Here is a 17,045-nt window from a genome sequence, read left to right as displayed (position 1 = left end):
GCAAAGGGCTTCCTAAATGGTTTCTGCACATCTATCCAAAACACATTCCAATCCATTCTCCACATAGCAATGACAGAAGATTTCAGGAAATGTAGGTCTGATCAACGTATGCTACCTTCCCTCCAACCCTTGCCAACAAACTTCCAATTGCTCTCCATTGTTCTCAAGATGAAGTACTGAATTGAACTGAACACAGAACCAGAACCTCAAAACATCACAAAGTGCTAAACTAAGAGTCAAAAATACTGATGTATGTTCAATTACATTGCTCTGACTAGAAAGAATTTTAATATCATTAATAAAGTTAAATACTTTTTAAAACAGCATCCTTTTATTCTCCATTTCTATGTATGTTTTATAATAAGCATAAGGTATCATAGCATAATTTAAAATTATACTGTATATCATATACAGTTTAAAATTAAATAACTACATTTATATCAGGGATACATTGTCAAACGTGGTTAGAAAGCATAATCAAAAAAGTTTGGAGACCAATGCTTTAAAGTATCATTCTGTTATGAAAGTTTTTCACAATGTAAGTTTTCTTATTTGGATATGTCTTATAACCAATATTTATATTTAATATAATATTTTTTCTGAAAATGTTCTTATGTGAATGGTGTTTTTGAAAATGGTCAGTGCTTTATAGAATGTAAGGAAATACAGATTAGGTACATTCCACTGTTACCACTGCTGCTCATATTTTCAAAACTTCTGTGTAAGTGCATTCTAAGTCAGCAACTTGGTTTTTACTTTATATTACCCCCTGCCAGTCAACTTAATTTAATAATTTACCAAGCTTATGAACACTAGTAACACACAGCAGTTTAGGTTAGGAGAAAGTCAGTCAGGGCTCAAATCACAAGCCTGCTGCTCATTGGCTTTAGGAGCTTAGACATCTGCTCTGAGCCTCCTTTTCTCATTTGTAGAGTGGGAATAAGAGTACATACATGCCCTTCACAGGGTTGTGATGTGAACTAAATAATGTCTGTAAATATGTGCTAGACAGTAGGATCTTGTCTATATATATGACACAGTGCCTTGCATATAATAAGTAATTAACATCAGGTATTTAGTATTACCAAAATAAACGAATCATAATCAAATAAGGGAATAAGAAAAGTACACAAAATAATTTGTATCACGGTGAAAATGATAACGAAACCTAACATTTGTACACTAGTTATGTCCCAGGCAAGTAATTAAGTGCTTTACGTCTAAAGCAAATATTTTCACAGTCTTCATCTGAAGAAATATTCAGTGAATCTTTGCTAAATATACATAATACTAATGCATTTATCATTTAAAAGCAATCATGATAGAATAATAATTCAAAGAAAATACTATAAAAGTATGTAATAATCAACTATCACTTGTTAGGGAATAAATGAACATACAACAAATATTAACACAAATATCTGACATGCATATTTACTTCAGCTTTTTTTCACAAGAAAGTGTGCTCATGATTGTAAAATATGTGCATGCATATATTCTAACTCCAACTTCTGCTAGTAAAATTATTCTTGGTTCAATGGTGAAACTAAATACAGTATATCCTAGTGTTCTATAAAAAGCAGCGATAGATTTGAAACCATTGCTTCAACTAAAACTTTAATCACTGGTTAGATCACAGCTTCCTTAACCTTCCTGACAACCACCAGTATGTCTCCTCCATTTCAGTCTGTTAAATACAAGAACCAGATGAATCTCCCTCACAGTCAGCTTTCACATACACCCATACATTGTAGAAACTACAATGGGGTCATCTCATCTAAGCTCAGTTTGGAAGGGACCTTGGGGGACATCTAAACAAAGCTCTCAAAAAACAATAATTACTGCCAAAGGAGGCAGAAAAACAGGACAGCTGAGAACACGGGCTTGGACTCAGAACTAAGTTTATCAATTTTGTAAATTCCTACTTATATGACTATGGGCAACTTTCTTAAGCTCTCTGCGCCTCAGCTTTCCTGTCTGTTAAAAGAAATTAGCATGGTATCTGACAACAGGTGCTCTATACATACTTACTGCTGTTATTGACATTTTTTTTTCTGGCTAATGAACACCCAGCATACTTCCACCAGCAGTAGACTACCTCATAAGGAAACTCATGCCACTGCTAGAGGATGCTTAATGTCAAAAAATCCTTCCGTACATTGAGCCCAATCAGACTCACTATAGCTTTCACCTAACACTGGCTGTGCCCTCTGGGGTTACAGAGAATGATCTTAATAATATTTCTACAAGACAGCCCTTCAAAAATTTAAAGATAAGGCCAAGTAAAGTATTAGGCACGCTTCACTCGTAAGTTCTTTCCTTCCCAGGTAAACATACATCAATTCCTTACTATTAGTCATATAACTTGGTTTCTTGATGATTCATTATCCAGGTTCATTTAGAAATCTACCTTTTGCTGAGCCTTTTACTTTTAATGGCATCCAAAACTGAGCATAACATTTCAAATATAATTTGATTGGGGCAGATCACAGAGATTAAAACAACTCCAGACTAGATGTTAAACTTCTAAACACAGCTTAAATTTGTAACAGTATCACACTATTGGCTCAAACTGAATGTGTAGCCAAGTAAAAGTATTTGGTTTTAGTTTTTTTCCACATAAATTCCTAATAGGCAGATTCCCATATCCTGTACTTTATATAATAATTTTTAAGCCCAAAATTTCAAATAAATCCCTTATAAATTTCATTTTCTTCTTCTTCTTCTTTTTTTTTTTTAGTCTTTAGAGAGCTTTTTAAATCTGGATTCTGGCAATCTATTAAATCAGTAAACACTATTAGTGTTGAACCAGTCCGGAACACAAGTTCAATAACTGTGCCTTTATACAAATTATTGATTAAAGTACTGAGGACAGGACAAAAGTAAAAAACTACAGGATAAAGAATGGAGACCTGATTCCAAATTGGCAATGAACCAATATTTACAATAAGGTTTTTCAGTCAACTATTAACTCCATTTAACTGTATTAATCACTGCTGACATTTCTCGATATATCTTGTCTAATTTAGATTCTTCACTATCTAGTATTGTAGCCACTAGTCACACAAGGCTATTTGTATGCCAAGTAATTACGATTAAAAAAAATTTGAAATACAATTCCTCAGTTACATTTAACCACGTTTCAAGAGGTCAACAGCCACATGTGGCTAGTGACTACTGTGTTGAAGAGCAAACAAAATATTTCAATCATCACAAAAACACAGCACTGGTCTAGGAGATATTTTGATTGTACTGTAAAACACTGCTTAGATCTAGATAGAATATGTTTACACAGCAAAATCTATCTGTCAACTTTATCACACTGACCATCAAATTAGGGTTTTTCTAAAAAGCTCATAGTTTACATTAGAGTTTATTTACTCTTTGTGTTGTATATTCTACAAGTTTTGGCAAATGTGTGATGACCACAATGACATGTATCTATCATTACAATATCATACAGAAGAGATTCACTGCCCTAAAAATCCCCTATGCTCCACCAATTCACCCCTTTCTCCCTTCTCCCCAACCCCTGGTAACCACTTATCTTTTGACTATCTCCAAAGTTTTGCCTTTTACAGAATGTCACATAGTTGGAATCATATAGTGTGTACCCTTTGCAGATTGACTTCTTTCACTTAGCAATAATCATTTAAGGTTCTTCTAAGTTTTTTCATGGCTTGCTGGCTCATTTTCTTTTAACACTGAATAATATTCCATCATATGGATATACCACAGTTTATCCATTTCCCTACTGAAGAATATCTTGTTTGCTTTTGCCAGTTGTCTTTATTTTTTATTTCATTAAATTCTGTTTTTTACTCAAATTATCTCATCCATAAAAATATGCAAGCAAGTCCTATACAGAGAAATGCTGAAAGAATATCACTAAATTACACACTTTTCATTTTTTTTCTTTTCCAAATTTTCTACAATGAACACATACTGTTTAATCAGAAGAGGTTTTATTTTTTTAACAAATAATACAAATCAGGGCTTCCCTGGTGGCACAGTGGTTAAGAATCCGCCTTCCAATGAAGGGGACACGGGTTCGAGCCCTGGTCCAGGAAGATCCCATATGCCACGGAGTAACTAAGCCCATGCACCACAACTACTGAGCCTGCGCTCTAGAGCCCGCGAGCCACAACTACTGAGCCCATGAGCCACAACTACTGAAGCCAGCGCACCTAGAGCCCATGCTCCGCAACAAGAGAAGCCACAGCAATGAGAAGCCTGCGCACCGCAACGAAACAGTAGCCCCCGCTCGCCACAACTAGAGAAAGCCTGCGCACAGCAACGAAGACCCAATGCAGCCAAAAATAAATAAATAATTTATTTTTAAATAAATAAATAAAAATAATACAAACCAGATTCTGATTTACCAATTTTTTTAACTTTTTGTCCACTAAGGACACAAAGCATCACTAACTTAATAAATAAAATAGGTTTTGACAAATTGCCATATTTGGAATGAACACAAATTACATAAACCAAAAAAATCCCTTATCATGTAGACAAATCAGCTGATAACTAATAGTACAAGGACCAATGAATAATTTAAACTTTATTTACTCTACCAAATCTTATTTTTCAAATGAAAAACCTTTTTTTTATCAAGCACAATGTAACCACATAGGAATCACGCTAACATACACCATTTTCTAAAAAGTCTGATCACTGAAAAACTATTTCAGTAATTTTAATAATATAATTATTATTAGTTCATAATAGCAATAAAATAGATGTTTTAACAATTTAATCATCTGAGGTAATAAGCAAATCCCTTATCCTAATATCTAACTGAACTACTTAAGAGATGCAATAAGTGCAGAATGTCCACTATATTCTTTCCAAGTAGAAGAGCCATGGATGGCACTTTGAACTAAGCTGGTTAGGGAAAGGAAGAGCAGCTTACAAACAGAAATGAAAAATTTGCTTGAGCATCTATATGGCCAGATTTACGAAATGGAGCAAGTGGGTAAAGTATTACTCTCCAAGTAAGCTTATTTAATTGTATATCAAAAGAAAATTAACATTTTTCACAGAAAGCAATACCTGTAACTCTTCAAATACACATTTACTATTGTTATGAGATTTATTATGTTTCATGGTAGACTGATAATATGCAAGGAATAATGTTTAGCTTCTTTCCTTATTGGTATAGACAATAAAAATCACATTTATTAGGGGATCTTTCTATTTGGGGGATTTGCAAGACACTTAACTCTCTACACAGAAATTGAATCTCCAGGAATATTATACCACACATCACTTTTTCTGGATATCAGTTGATACATAAAATACATAAGCAATGAAGTTATGATAACCAGGTACTCATATAAAACAAGAGACAGGGTTAAAAATACCAAAATAAAGCAAAAAATATATTAGGCTTAATAATAATATAAGTAACAATGAGCTCCTGGTTTGGGTTTTTTAGTTGTTGAAATTATCAAAATACCTGTAAAGTCTATAGTTAACTTATTCTTATTAAAACAATATAACCGTCATGATTAATTTTCCATTGCCTTGAGCAAACTTAAGATTTCAATTTTAACCCTAAGTAGAAAGAATAGCTGAATAAGTGTTTATTGGTCACTGATTCTGACAGCACAATCGACATTCTATATACTGAATTTAGTTATTCTACTATTTCCAAGTTTTAGAGTATTTCTAAATAACAAAACCCTTAAGCAGCTTGTCACAATAAAAAATATGATGATCCTATAAGGATAATCACAGTCATTTCTCTTAAAAAAAAATTAAACTAAAATATATTTTACTGGGGCTTCCCTGGTGGCGCAGTGGTTGAGAGTCTGCCTGCCAATGCAGGGGACACGGGTTCGAGCCCTGTTCTGGGAAGATCCCACATGCCGCGGAGCAACTAAGCCCGTGAGCCACAATTACTGAGCCTGCGCGTCTGGAGCCTGTGCTCCGCAACAAGAGAGGCCGCGATAGTCAGAGGCCCGCGCACCGCGATGAAGAGTGGCCCCCACTTGCCACAACTAGAGAAAGCCCTCGCACAGAAACGAAGACCCAACACAGCCATAAATAAATAAATAAATAATAAATAAAAATTAAAAAAAAATATATATATATATTTTACTTTTAAATTTCTTCTTAAAACTATCTTGATAAAACTCCCTTCCCTTTTATGCTTAACATGTGAAGGAGGCTGACTTCTGATAACAAGTATTAGCGATTAAGATGAAAAAGAAGGTATGGCACAAAATTCACACTTGAATGCACCTCTTCTGGTAAGACTGAAAAAGAGAAAAACCTAAAAGACACTTCAAACTTAAAAAGAAGAAAAATATCTCCCTGGACCAGAAATTGAGCCAAAAAAAGTAAAACACCGAGTAGGGCTAAAGGAACAAGCTGAGCTCCAGTTGTAGACAGCAAGGCCAGGAGTCTGGCTCCTGTGAGATAACCTAGATGAAAAGTGCTCTTTGGGGACTTCCCTGGCAGTCCAATGGTTAAGACTTCACGATTCCACCACAGGGGGCGCGGGTTCAATCCTTGGTAGGGGAACTAAGATCCCACATGCTGCGGCATGGCCAAAATGTAACAACAACAACAAAAAAGTGCTCCTTGTAAACAATGTGCAAAGCAGAACAAGGCTTAGCTGAGGCCAGAGCCTGGGCATGGGGTTCCCCTGTTTATGAGAAGGGGCTGGAAAGAACTACTACCAAAATGAGACTTGGGGCCACAACTCTATAGCAATCTAAGATGGGGAGGAGGGGGAATGTGGAGGGAAGAAGCTACAAATCAACTTCACCTTCAGCATAATTAAAATTCTAAATCATATGAAGAAATCTTAAACTAAAAATGACAGTCAACAAAATCAACAATGGAACTTAAGTTCACTCCAGAAGAAGGTAATATGGAACAATGTGATAAAGACTTTCAAATAAATACTATTTATTTATTTGTGATAAAGACTTTCAAATAAATACTATTTCAAATACTATTACAAAGCTCCAAGAGGTAACAAAGCAGTTGTCTTCATTAAAAGAATTTATGAAACAAAACAAAAGAGGGTATATTGGAACATTCTATCCTTTTTGCTCAATTTTTCTGTAAACTTAAGGCTGCTATTTAAAAAGTTTATTAATTAAAAAAAAGATGATAAATGATTAAAGGAAAAAAGAATTTTAAATCATTATCAATCAAGGTGATTATTCTCCTACTGCTGATAAATATTTGTAAAGTTAAATGATCATACACTTGTGGTTTAAACAAAAACTACCTAGTAAAATATAAAAAAGATGCCTAACAAATCTTTGTGAAGAAAATGAGTAAGTAATGAAAAGAGGTAATTAATGATCAATATGAGGTCATTTTCTATCAGCATTAGTTATCAGGTCATAAAATATACATCTCTTTTAACATTCTCATTGGAATCTACTTTATTTTTCAGATACAATAAACGTCCTTGATGTCACTTTATATTTTTAGAGTATTTCAAATGTTATCATCAGTATTACTGATTGCGTAAGAAAACAAGTAGTTATAAACAGATTAAAATTTTTAAAGAAGAAACCCATTTCCACCGTGAAACAAATACATCTGCTATAACTGGATGTAACTACAAGGACATCAGGCTTGTCCCAACTCCTTTGTGTCTAAAGATTGGGAAACTGCCAGATGTCTTATTATTTAAAACTAATACCTGCGATATGAATAAAAGCTAAAACATATGTGGGGAAAAAAAAATAAAGAGAAGAGCAACAAAATTAAAAGCTGGTTCTCTGAAAACAAACTTTCCTCTATCAAAAATTAGAAAGTAGAGAACAGACAGAAATACAGGGGCAACATAACCAAAAGCTAGTGTAAAAAAAAATTTTTTTTTTAAATAAGAAAACATTATGAATAACTTTAGAGCAAAAAGCTTGAATACTTGGCTAGTGAAATAGCTAATTTCATAGAAAAATATAATTATCAAATTTGATTTAAGAAGAAATAGAAAATTTGAATAAACCAACAACGACTGGAAAATCTGAATTGCTAATTAATGTCTGCCCTACAAAAAGACACCAGGCAACATAGTTTTAGAAGCATACTTGCTTCAAACTTTCATGAAAGAAATAATCGCTTTCTTATAGAAACCTTTCAAAAAACAGATAAAGAAAGCTCCAGAAGTTTATTTTATGAAGTCAGAATTACCTTAGGTATTAGTATTAAAACAGGGTAATTTACAAATTCTCTACTCAGGCTGGGATTCTAAGAATAGTAGAAGGATTGGAAAACCATGTGATGCACCAGTGACTATCCAATAAAGCCCCAAGAAAAAGAGGAGGCATTCTGCATCTCATAAATTAAACTAAGGCAAATCCATGTATTTCCTTTCTTAATTATAAAGGGAGGCATTTTAAAACTTAGAGTTGTATCTACACCTCTACTGTATAAACAGCATACATTATACACTGTAGTAAACATGGTATCCAAAGAAAAACTATACTCAATTTAGGGAATGTCTTCCTTTGAGATAACAAGCAATTTTAGATTAGCACATAAAATGGTGTGCATATTGAAAACAAAGAATAATGAAGTATGATAAAAGAAAATGTTAACTGAGTAATTCTGAAAAAAGTTTTGAATTAACAGTCCATATGGAACTCAGTGTCAGAATAATTACATAAAGCAGAGTATGTTATTTATAACATTGTAAATTATTCTTAGTTTGGTTTGTGGCATAAAAAATTATTAAGTATTCATACATTCCAAAATAATGTCTTAAACAACAAAAGAATATGACCGTGAAAATTAGGACAGCATTTATTTAGCATTTATTTATCTCTCAAGAAAAATGTGCTATGCAAATTGTTGTTGCACTACAGAGAATGAGATAAGTTATATTTTCAGAAAAACTAATGTTCATTATTTACAGGTAATTAATCTAACACAACAACTTAACAAAGCTAAAACCAAGGTCACTTACCACTTAGTTAAAACTACTTGGAATGTAAATACTATTTATTCCTCACATACTATAATTAATTAGATGTATAGTAAGTAAGGTTAAAGCTAGGTACCATTGTATATTTAAAAGCTTACTTTACATTTTCATGCACACGGCAAATTGATAGCTTCCTTGATTCTTAAAAACAAAATATGCTGATTTTTAATTGCCTTAGTGAAAACAAATTTACAGCCATCATATGTATGTATGTGCATATGTGCACATGTACATATAAAGCTGAACAAGTAATGTATTAAATTTTAAATATTTTAAAAATGCTTACAGCAATTTCTAAATCTAATAGGCATACTTATATATGTTTATCAACTGGATAAACATTATCCAGAATGTTTTTTACTCATCTCAAACACTATTAAAACACAGAAATTTATTCTTTATTCTAATAAACTGCATTTATCTTATTTCTTTCCCATATCGAAAAATTACAGATATTTCTCAACTTATAATATCCATATGCTCTTCCAAATTAGTCATAACATTCATTATATCAAACATAATTTTCATGCCCATTCTCCTATTAAATATACGTATGAAAATTCCAAGAGGAGACTTAAGAAAGCAAGATAATGGGAGTGGGTTGATTGAACTTTGTTAACTTTCCTTTTTGTCTCCCCAAATCTAAGAGTACTTGACACACAGCTGAGAATGAATGAATAAACGATTGAATGAACAGTGCCAAACAGAGAAGAATAAGACTAAATGTACGAAATTTGGCAAAAGGTCTTACTCCTTGAACAACCATTCCAACTATAAGCAAAATAGTTTGGAATCTGTTACTGCCACAAATTGGAAACAAGCAAGTATTTTTAAGTCCTCATTGTGAGTTTAAGTTAACATATTAATAATACCTTTTCGGGACTTCCCAGGTGGCGCAGTGGTTAACAATCTGCCTGCCAAGGCAGGGGACACGGGTTCGAGCCCTGGTCCGCGAAGATCCCACATGCCCCAGAGCAACTAAGCCCGTGCACCACAACTACTGAGCCTGCTCTCTAGAGCCCGTGAGCTGCAACTACTGAGCCAGCATGCCACAAATACTGAAGCTCGCACGCCTAGAGCCCTGCTCTGCAACTAGAGAAGCCACCGCAATGAGAAGCCCTCACACTGCAACGAAGAGTAGCCCCCGCTCACTGCAACTAAAGAAAGCTGCTGAACTAGATCTTCTATCTATAATTAACAGTGTTCCTGGTTACAAGTATATGAACTTATATTTATCTATTTTATCATGTCATATTCAGCTCATCATTCTAAAAATTTGAGCCACAAAGGAGATAAAAGCGACATTCAAACAAGATAAATAAAAAAATACAGCCAGTGCTTTCCCAATATAGAAAACTTAAGAGACCTGTTACAGCAGGTAACACTTCAACCATCTTGACCTTTCCTAAATTTTACATTCAGCTAAAAGTAGAACATGAATTTTCCTCATGAAAATTTCATCCCTTAAAAAGTAAAAGTAGGAATGAATAACCTAAAATGGCAGACAATGTGGAAGTAATAAGAACCTTGGGAGAAAATGGCTAGATCACTTTAGAGTATGCAATATGGACATATTCAGATATGTACCTACAAATTAAATACAAAGATACATCTGATCCAAATAACATTCTGACTAAAACCAGTGAGACTAAAAAGAAAAAAGTTCAAAAAAGATGGGAGGTTCAATCATGTCTTTGGAATCACCTTTCTAAGCATAATACCAAAAAAAGATTCCTAAATGAAAAGATGAATAGACTTGCCTATTTGTACACTCAAAACACCACAAAAAAAATCTTTTAATCTCATTATAAATTCTCTTATAAATTATAAAGAGTAATTGAACTTCATCAAATGAAAAATTGGCAATTCTCACTAGAAAGCAGTAAGCAGCCTATAAATATATGGGGAAAAAAATCTTTAACCTCAGTAGTAATAAGAAATGTAATTAAAACAGTGAGATATAATTACCTCCTTAATAAACAGGGTTGGCAAGGATGTAAGTACAAGGATACTCTTATACACTATAGGCAGAAATGTACACTGGTAGATTCTTTCAGGAAATAATTTTGTCAGTACTTTTGGATGCAAAATTTTCAGTACTAGTAATATATTCAAGGGAAAAATATGTATTAGCAAATATTTAGCATAAGAGTTTTTATTGCAATGTTATTTATAATAGGGAAAAGCTAGATTTAACTTAAATCTTCAATAGCAGAGTATTAATTTAATAAACTACGATATGATGATAAATGTATACTATGCAGCCATTAAAAGTTATTATACATTAACCAAATCACCATGTTATATATCTGAAACTAATCACATTGTAAATCAACTATACTTCAACTGAAAAAAAAATAATAGATAATATATTGCATGTTTTATTGTCATAAAAACATGCATAGAAGTGTTAAGTAACAAAAAAGCATTACATATATTATAAGACCCATTTTCTTAAGTATTCATATTTTTAAAAATATATACTCTAAAATATTTGCAGTGGCCATCACTAGATAGTAGTGAGAATCCTACAGATGATTTCGTTCCTACATTTTATGTTCTAAATTTTCTACACTGATACTTTGTTTTAAATTAGAAAAAAAAAGTTGTGCAAAGAACAGTGGCATTAAAAAATGAAATGGCATAAAAGACTAGAATTTCCACCAAATCCTGAAAAAAACAAGAGAAAAAAATTGGATTTTAATAAAACACTATGGCTACGCAGTAACTATAAACTGAAAAATATTAGAGGGACGTGACAGACAATATGGTAGCAAAATCACAATAAAAACTAACATAATTACATATATGTTTTTAAAACCTATTATAGTAGTGTCTATAAGGTTAAACCTCTAAAAATATCTAGGCACGTAAAAACGAGAGAAATAACAAAGAGTTCTTTTACCAAGCTTGAAGCAAGGAAATAAAACCAGGACATATGTTCTTCCCTGGGGAAGATGGGAGAAGCAAGTCCATTCTCACTTTGCATGCATCTTCTCCTACAAAGAATATTAACTTAAGACAGGAAAGAGCAGAACAAATACCATAAATATTGAATGCTACCCATGGAGAAATATTGAGTTCTACCTTATGGAGAAAGTAGTAAGGAATCACCTAACTTCTTCAAATAAATAAGTTCAGGTGTTCAGACCTTGATGAATCATATGCCAAGGTTCAAGAACTGCTTACAGAGTTGAGGTCAGAGTCATTGCTATCTCTGAGAAATAACAAAGGAAAACAGAAGTGCCAGATGAAGGCAAAATTCCCCAATTTAAAAAAGAAATGATAAAAATGATGGGTTGTGAAAATTATTTAACCTAAATATCAACACATGGAAATGTAACAGAAGAACAGAATTCACAAGTAAAATCATGGCAAAATAGTCTTAATTCTTTTTCTTATGAGATTATTAGGTTACTTGTTCTTAGATTGGATAAGCAACTGAAAGTTTGATATCTTTGAAGACGAGATGATGAAAACATTCTACAGGTCAATACTGTTAGATCTATGGAGCACTGAACAACTGTACACAGATTGTGTTGATATAATGGATTAATGTTAATGTAGAGGAAAACTGAAGGAGTTTTACACTTTAAAAAAAAAAGCTAAGGAAGGGAAAAATTTAACTGCCATCACATGTCTAAAACACAGTCATATAAAAGAGTAGACATTTACAACTTTACTGCCCCTGTACAGATACAAGATTAAATGGCAGACATAATAGGAACAGTTATCAGTCAGCAAAACAAGTAAGTTACATGAGGACTACTCAAGCAAGGGATAAGATGCCTTTTGAAAAAAAGAAACTCTTCATTAGAGTAAGTAGCCCTTATTATATGGGCACCAACTTGGATAGAATGCTAGACACACAAATAATACATTGGGTGGGGGAATTCTATGATTCTAAATATTCTCTAAGTATAATTTTACCCAATGGTAGCTCTCTATTCAGACTCTGGGCAGGGGAAGGGCTCTTCTGATTATTTGGTAGAAAGACGACAGAAAAAGCAGCACATATTTTGTCTTCACAGTTGAAGAGACATTATTTTAATGTCAACCTGGTTAATGTTGGTGTCCTTACATTCTAGCAGGGCTAAGACTACCAGAAAGAATGTACAATACCTAATAGATATAAAACCTTTTCATGAAACATTAATGTTAATCATTCAGCATGATAATATTAGATTTCCTACTCTGGGTACCAAAAACATCACGACAGCCTCCTTATCAAACTGTAGTATATACATTAAATCAGTGATTCTCAAAGTCTGGTCTAGAATCTCCAGGATCCTTTCAGGAGGTCCATGAAGCCAAAACTATTTTCATAGTAACATTAAAATAGTATTCGCCTCGTTCATCCTCATCCTCCCATGAGTATAAAGTGAGTGGAGATTTCCAGAGGCTACATAATGTAGAGAATTATGAAGAATGCAGAACAGGCTGCATGCAGAAGCACATATGGGAATCTAGCTTTCTTATATTAAGCTAGACATTGAATTGATTTGAAAAAATGTCATACAATGCCATTCTTCATACTATATTTTTTATTTTAGAAAAGTTACTTTTCATAAAAATGGTACTTATATTAATGTAACAGATTTAGTGTTATTAGTATTAATGTAATAGATTTAGCTACTTATACTAATGCAATAGATTTAGTATTATTTTATATATTTAGTATTATTTTAATAAATACAATATTTAATAATATATTAAAATTTTTGTTTTAATTTTTAATACAGTAAATATCAATAGAACATATTGATAAACAACATAAGGAAAACTCTATGAGATCCTCTGTAATTTTTAAGAGCATAAAGGAGTTTTGAGAACAAAGTTTGGGAACTACTGTATTAAACCATGCTAATTACTCTACATCAAAATTTCAAAGGATGCTGGAATCATCTATAATGCAAATAAGTACTAAAAAAATAGTTTTCCCTCAGAAGACATTCTAACCAAGTAAGTCCTAATTTTTAGGATCAGGCACATATCTGGAACAGGGCTAGGTTCAGGACTGAACTCACATGGGTCAATAACACCATCTGCATAGAGTCAAGAAATAATGCTAATAGCAAATGTAAAATTAGAAATGTTATAAAGAATTACAGCTGTACAACCATGAACTATGATAATATCAATAACTCAAAATTCACTTTTCCAAAGAACTTGTTACACAACTCTATCAATATTTACATCAATATTAATAACTGCTAATAACATTTAATATTGAAATAATACCAAGAGATATGTATATTCCATCTCCAATATTCCCAAGTATTTTTCTATTAACACCTTTTCTATTTTACCAAAGACTTTTAAAATCAGAACTCACTTCAAAAACTGAATTCAAAAGATTTTCCTTAGAATAGTGAGACTTAAAAAAGCAAAACAGAAAAAAAAAAATAGCAGTAAAAATAATAATTCTCTGAATTAAGACCCAGCCTTCAAGCATCATTTTATTAATTACTTGAAACATCTATATATAACAAGGCATAGATAAAAATTTATTTACTGATCTATCAGGTATACACTCTAATAAAACTTTGATATATGGAAATAGCTAATTCCCTAAATTAATTCTCCTCTGGCGGGGGGGGGGGAAGCTAGATTTTTTTCTACATTCCTGATACTCCATGTGATTTTAAAATTCTTAATTTCAGTAATAACAACAATAACAAAAATAATCACAGCTACCATGTAATGAGTACTTATTAAATGCCACTTATCATCTCACACATGGTATCTCATTTAAGGCTTATACCAATTCTATAATCTACACATTCTTTTTATCCTGAGAGAACCCAGCAAAAAAAGTCTCTAGGGGATTCAATTACCTGAACTCTCACTACCAAAATGTGGGAAAGACTTCTGATTTCAGTCTCTGCCCTTTCTACAACAATATGCCACCTCTCTTAATCCTTCATCAAATATGTTATTCATCCAGTATTAAAACTGGGCTGACATTATTTTAAATTTATATCAGATAATGAATATAATGCCATTAATTGAGAGCAAAACTGAACTTTTCATGTAACGGTAAGAGTAATTCATCATTTTGAATAACATAACCAAATGGTGGCATAGAAAGGAATTAAAATAATGTTTCCTTTGTGTGATATAAAAAACTTATAAAGACACAATTCTTTATTGAACAAGTAGTATAAAACAGTCCAATTACTTCTAGATCAGTCTGTTTTTCAAAGCTTACTCTTTCAATCGTAGAAACTAGTCAAAAATATTTTTCTAAATCAGTAAGTCATTCAGTATATAGATAAAATTTCTAATGTTTTGAAGTTTATTATATTTTCATCAAAGAACTCATAGAAATATATAATGCTATACAAATGTAAACAGTTATTACTAGATTAACCATATAATTTATCATTCAAACCTATATACTTTTTGAAGAAGAGACACTACTAATTATTACAATGTAACAACAGGTTTAACCAGAACTGTCCCAGTAACCGGGACTTGTGGACACCCTAACTATTGCCCTAGACTCTTCTGCTATTCATTACACCCACAGTCCTCCTACAACTACGTAGTGGAAAGATACACATGCCTACTATGTAAAACCATTTGGCTACACATTTGACCACTGTAGCACAATATTAAAGAAATACTTTCTTTGCCAGCCACCCATATTTTAAAAGGCTATTTCATTAAGATAAGTCACATTAAGATAAAACTGCAATAACTTCAACTATACCTCATTCTGAAGTTCATCACCACTTTTAACAGAAGCAAGCATATCATATAAAGTACAGCAAAGATCTTCTATTCTTGTTGCTTCGGCCATTTCATTTAAAGTTGCATTTAAGTACTTCTCAACTTCACACCACAAAAAGGAATCGTTTGCTTTTTCCGCAGGCTTGAGGTCCGGGGTGGAATGCTCCTGAAAATGGTCAGTCAGAAACTTCTTGTAATCCAAACTTATAGTTTTCTGGGATTCACCATTTATTGGCAGCTCGTCAAAGTGGTCCAAATCATGCATGTCAAATGAAAATGCTAAATTTTTACCAAATAAAACTCTATCACCATATTCATCTGTTGTCATCTGGACGAGAGCAGTAAGACTGTCTTTACAAAAACGAGAAGTAATTCGATTAGTAGCATTACAAGCTGCAGTGGCAGATGATGAGGGAAAGGGACCAAACATCTGTTTGATAGCCTTTGTCTCCTTGTGACCAACAGTGTCCTTCAAGTGAAATGTCTTGAAGAGAAATGCAGCCGCACTTTCAACTGCTTCTTTCCCATTATCCGTTCCAACTATTCAGACAAAGGAAATAGCATTAGCTCAAATGAATCATGGTTGAAGTTTTCATTTTCAAAGAACTACTACAAATCTTCCTCTGAGTAAAATCAACAGTGAAAACAGACTGACATTCTGCTATAGATAGATAAAGATAACCAATTCAGGAACAGGAAAATCCCTTTAAGTCCATTCCCAAATTCCCAAAGAATTGTATTAGGTAAATAACCCATTATCAGTGTTATATCAAAGTAATTACCTACAACAACCCCTTACCTCTTTCTAAAAACAATCTGAAGCATTAGCTAAATCTTATTTAAAACCAAATTTTAAAAACTGATTTGATGAGCTAGTTAAATAAGTAAGGTGCAAAAAAGTCTGAATTATAGACTTTTGGAGCTGGAAGGAAGCCTCACAAATCCATAACTTTCTTTCCACGTACTATACATCTGAGATGGCAAGAAATAAATTTACATAGTTTTCATTCAAAAATATTTAATACGCAAATCAACTACACGTCAATAAAAAATAAAGTTTTAAAAACATTTAATACCTTTTCTACAAGGGTAGAAAGGTCAAGGATGAACATAAAAAGAATCTTTTAAAATAAAGTCAGCCATATTACACATTTTCTTTTAAATTCTGCTCTTGAGAAGAGGCCAGAAGTAAATTCTTACTAAAGTAAGAGGAAGTAAAAAGGAGCATCCCCTAATTTCTTTAAGGCATTAATATCTCATATCTGATTCTCTCAAATAAAAGAAGAACCTGTAACTGTGTCATAGAATTCGAAGAAATTCTAAGAGCAGAAAAAAGGAACTTCAGTCTTGA

General features: G+C 32.7%; 1 protein-coding gene across 3 annotated transcripts in view; it reads right to left on the bottom strand.

Annotated features, from left to right (window-relative positions):
- ASCC3 (activating signal cointegrator 1 complex subunit 3) overlaps window positions 1–17,045 on the bottom strand; it is a 324,300-nt gene that overhangs the window by 266,100 nt on the left and 41,155 nt on the right. For all 3 annotated transcript variants that reach the window (XM_059941507.1, XM_059941508.1, XM_059941509.1), the window contains exon 4: window positions 15,675–16,234. In XM_059941507.1, the coding sequence (XP_059797490.1) occupies window positions 15,675–16,234 (560 nt within the window). The remainder of the gene's footprint in view (window positions 1–15,674; window positions 16,235–17,045) is intronic.

This window comes from Balaenoptera ricei, chromosome 12, assembly GCF_028023285.1.
Source record: "Balaenoptera ricei isolate mBalRic1 chromosome 12, mBalRic1.hap2, whole genome shotgun sequence".
Taxonomy (NCBI): domain Eukaryota; kingdom Metazoa; phylum Chordata; class Mammalia; order Artiodactyla; family Balaenopteridae; genus Balaenoptera; species Balaenoptera ricei.
Note: the sequence above shows the minus strand (reverse complement) of the source record. Positions and strands in the feature narration are given on the sequence as shown.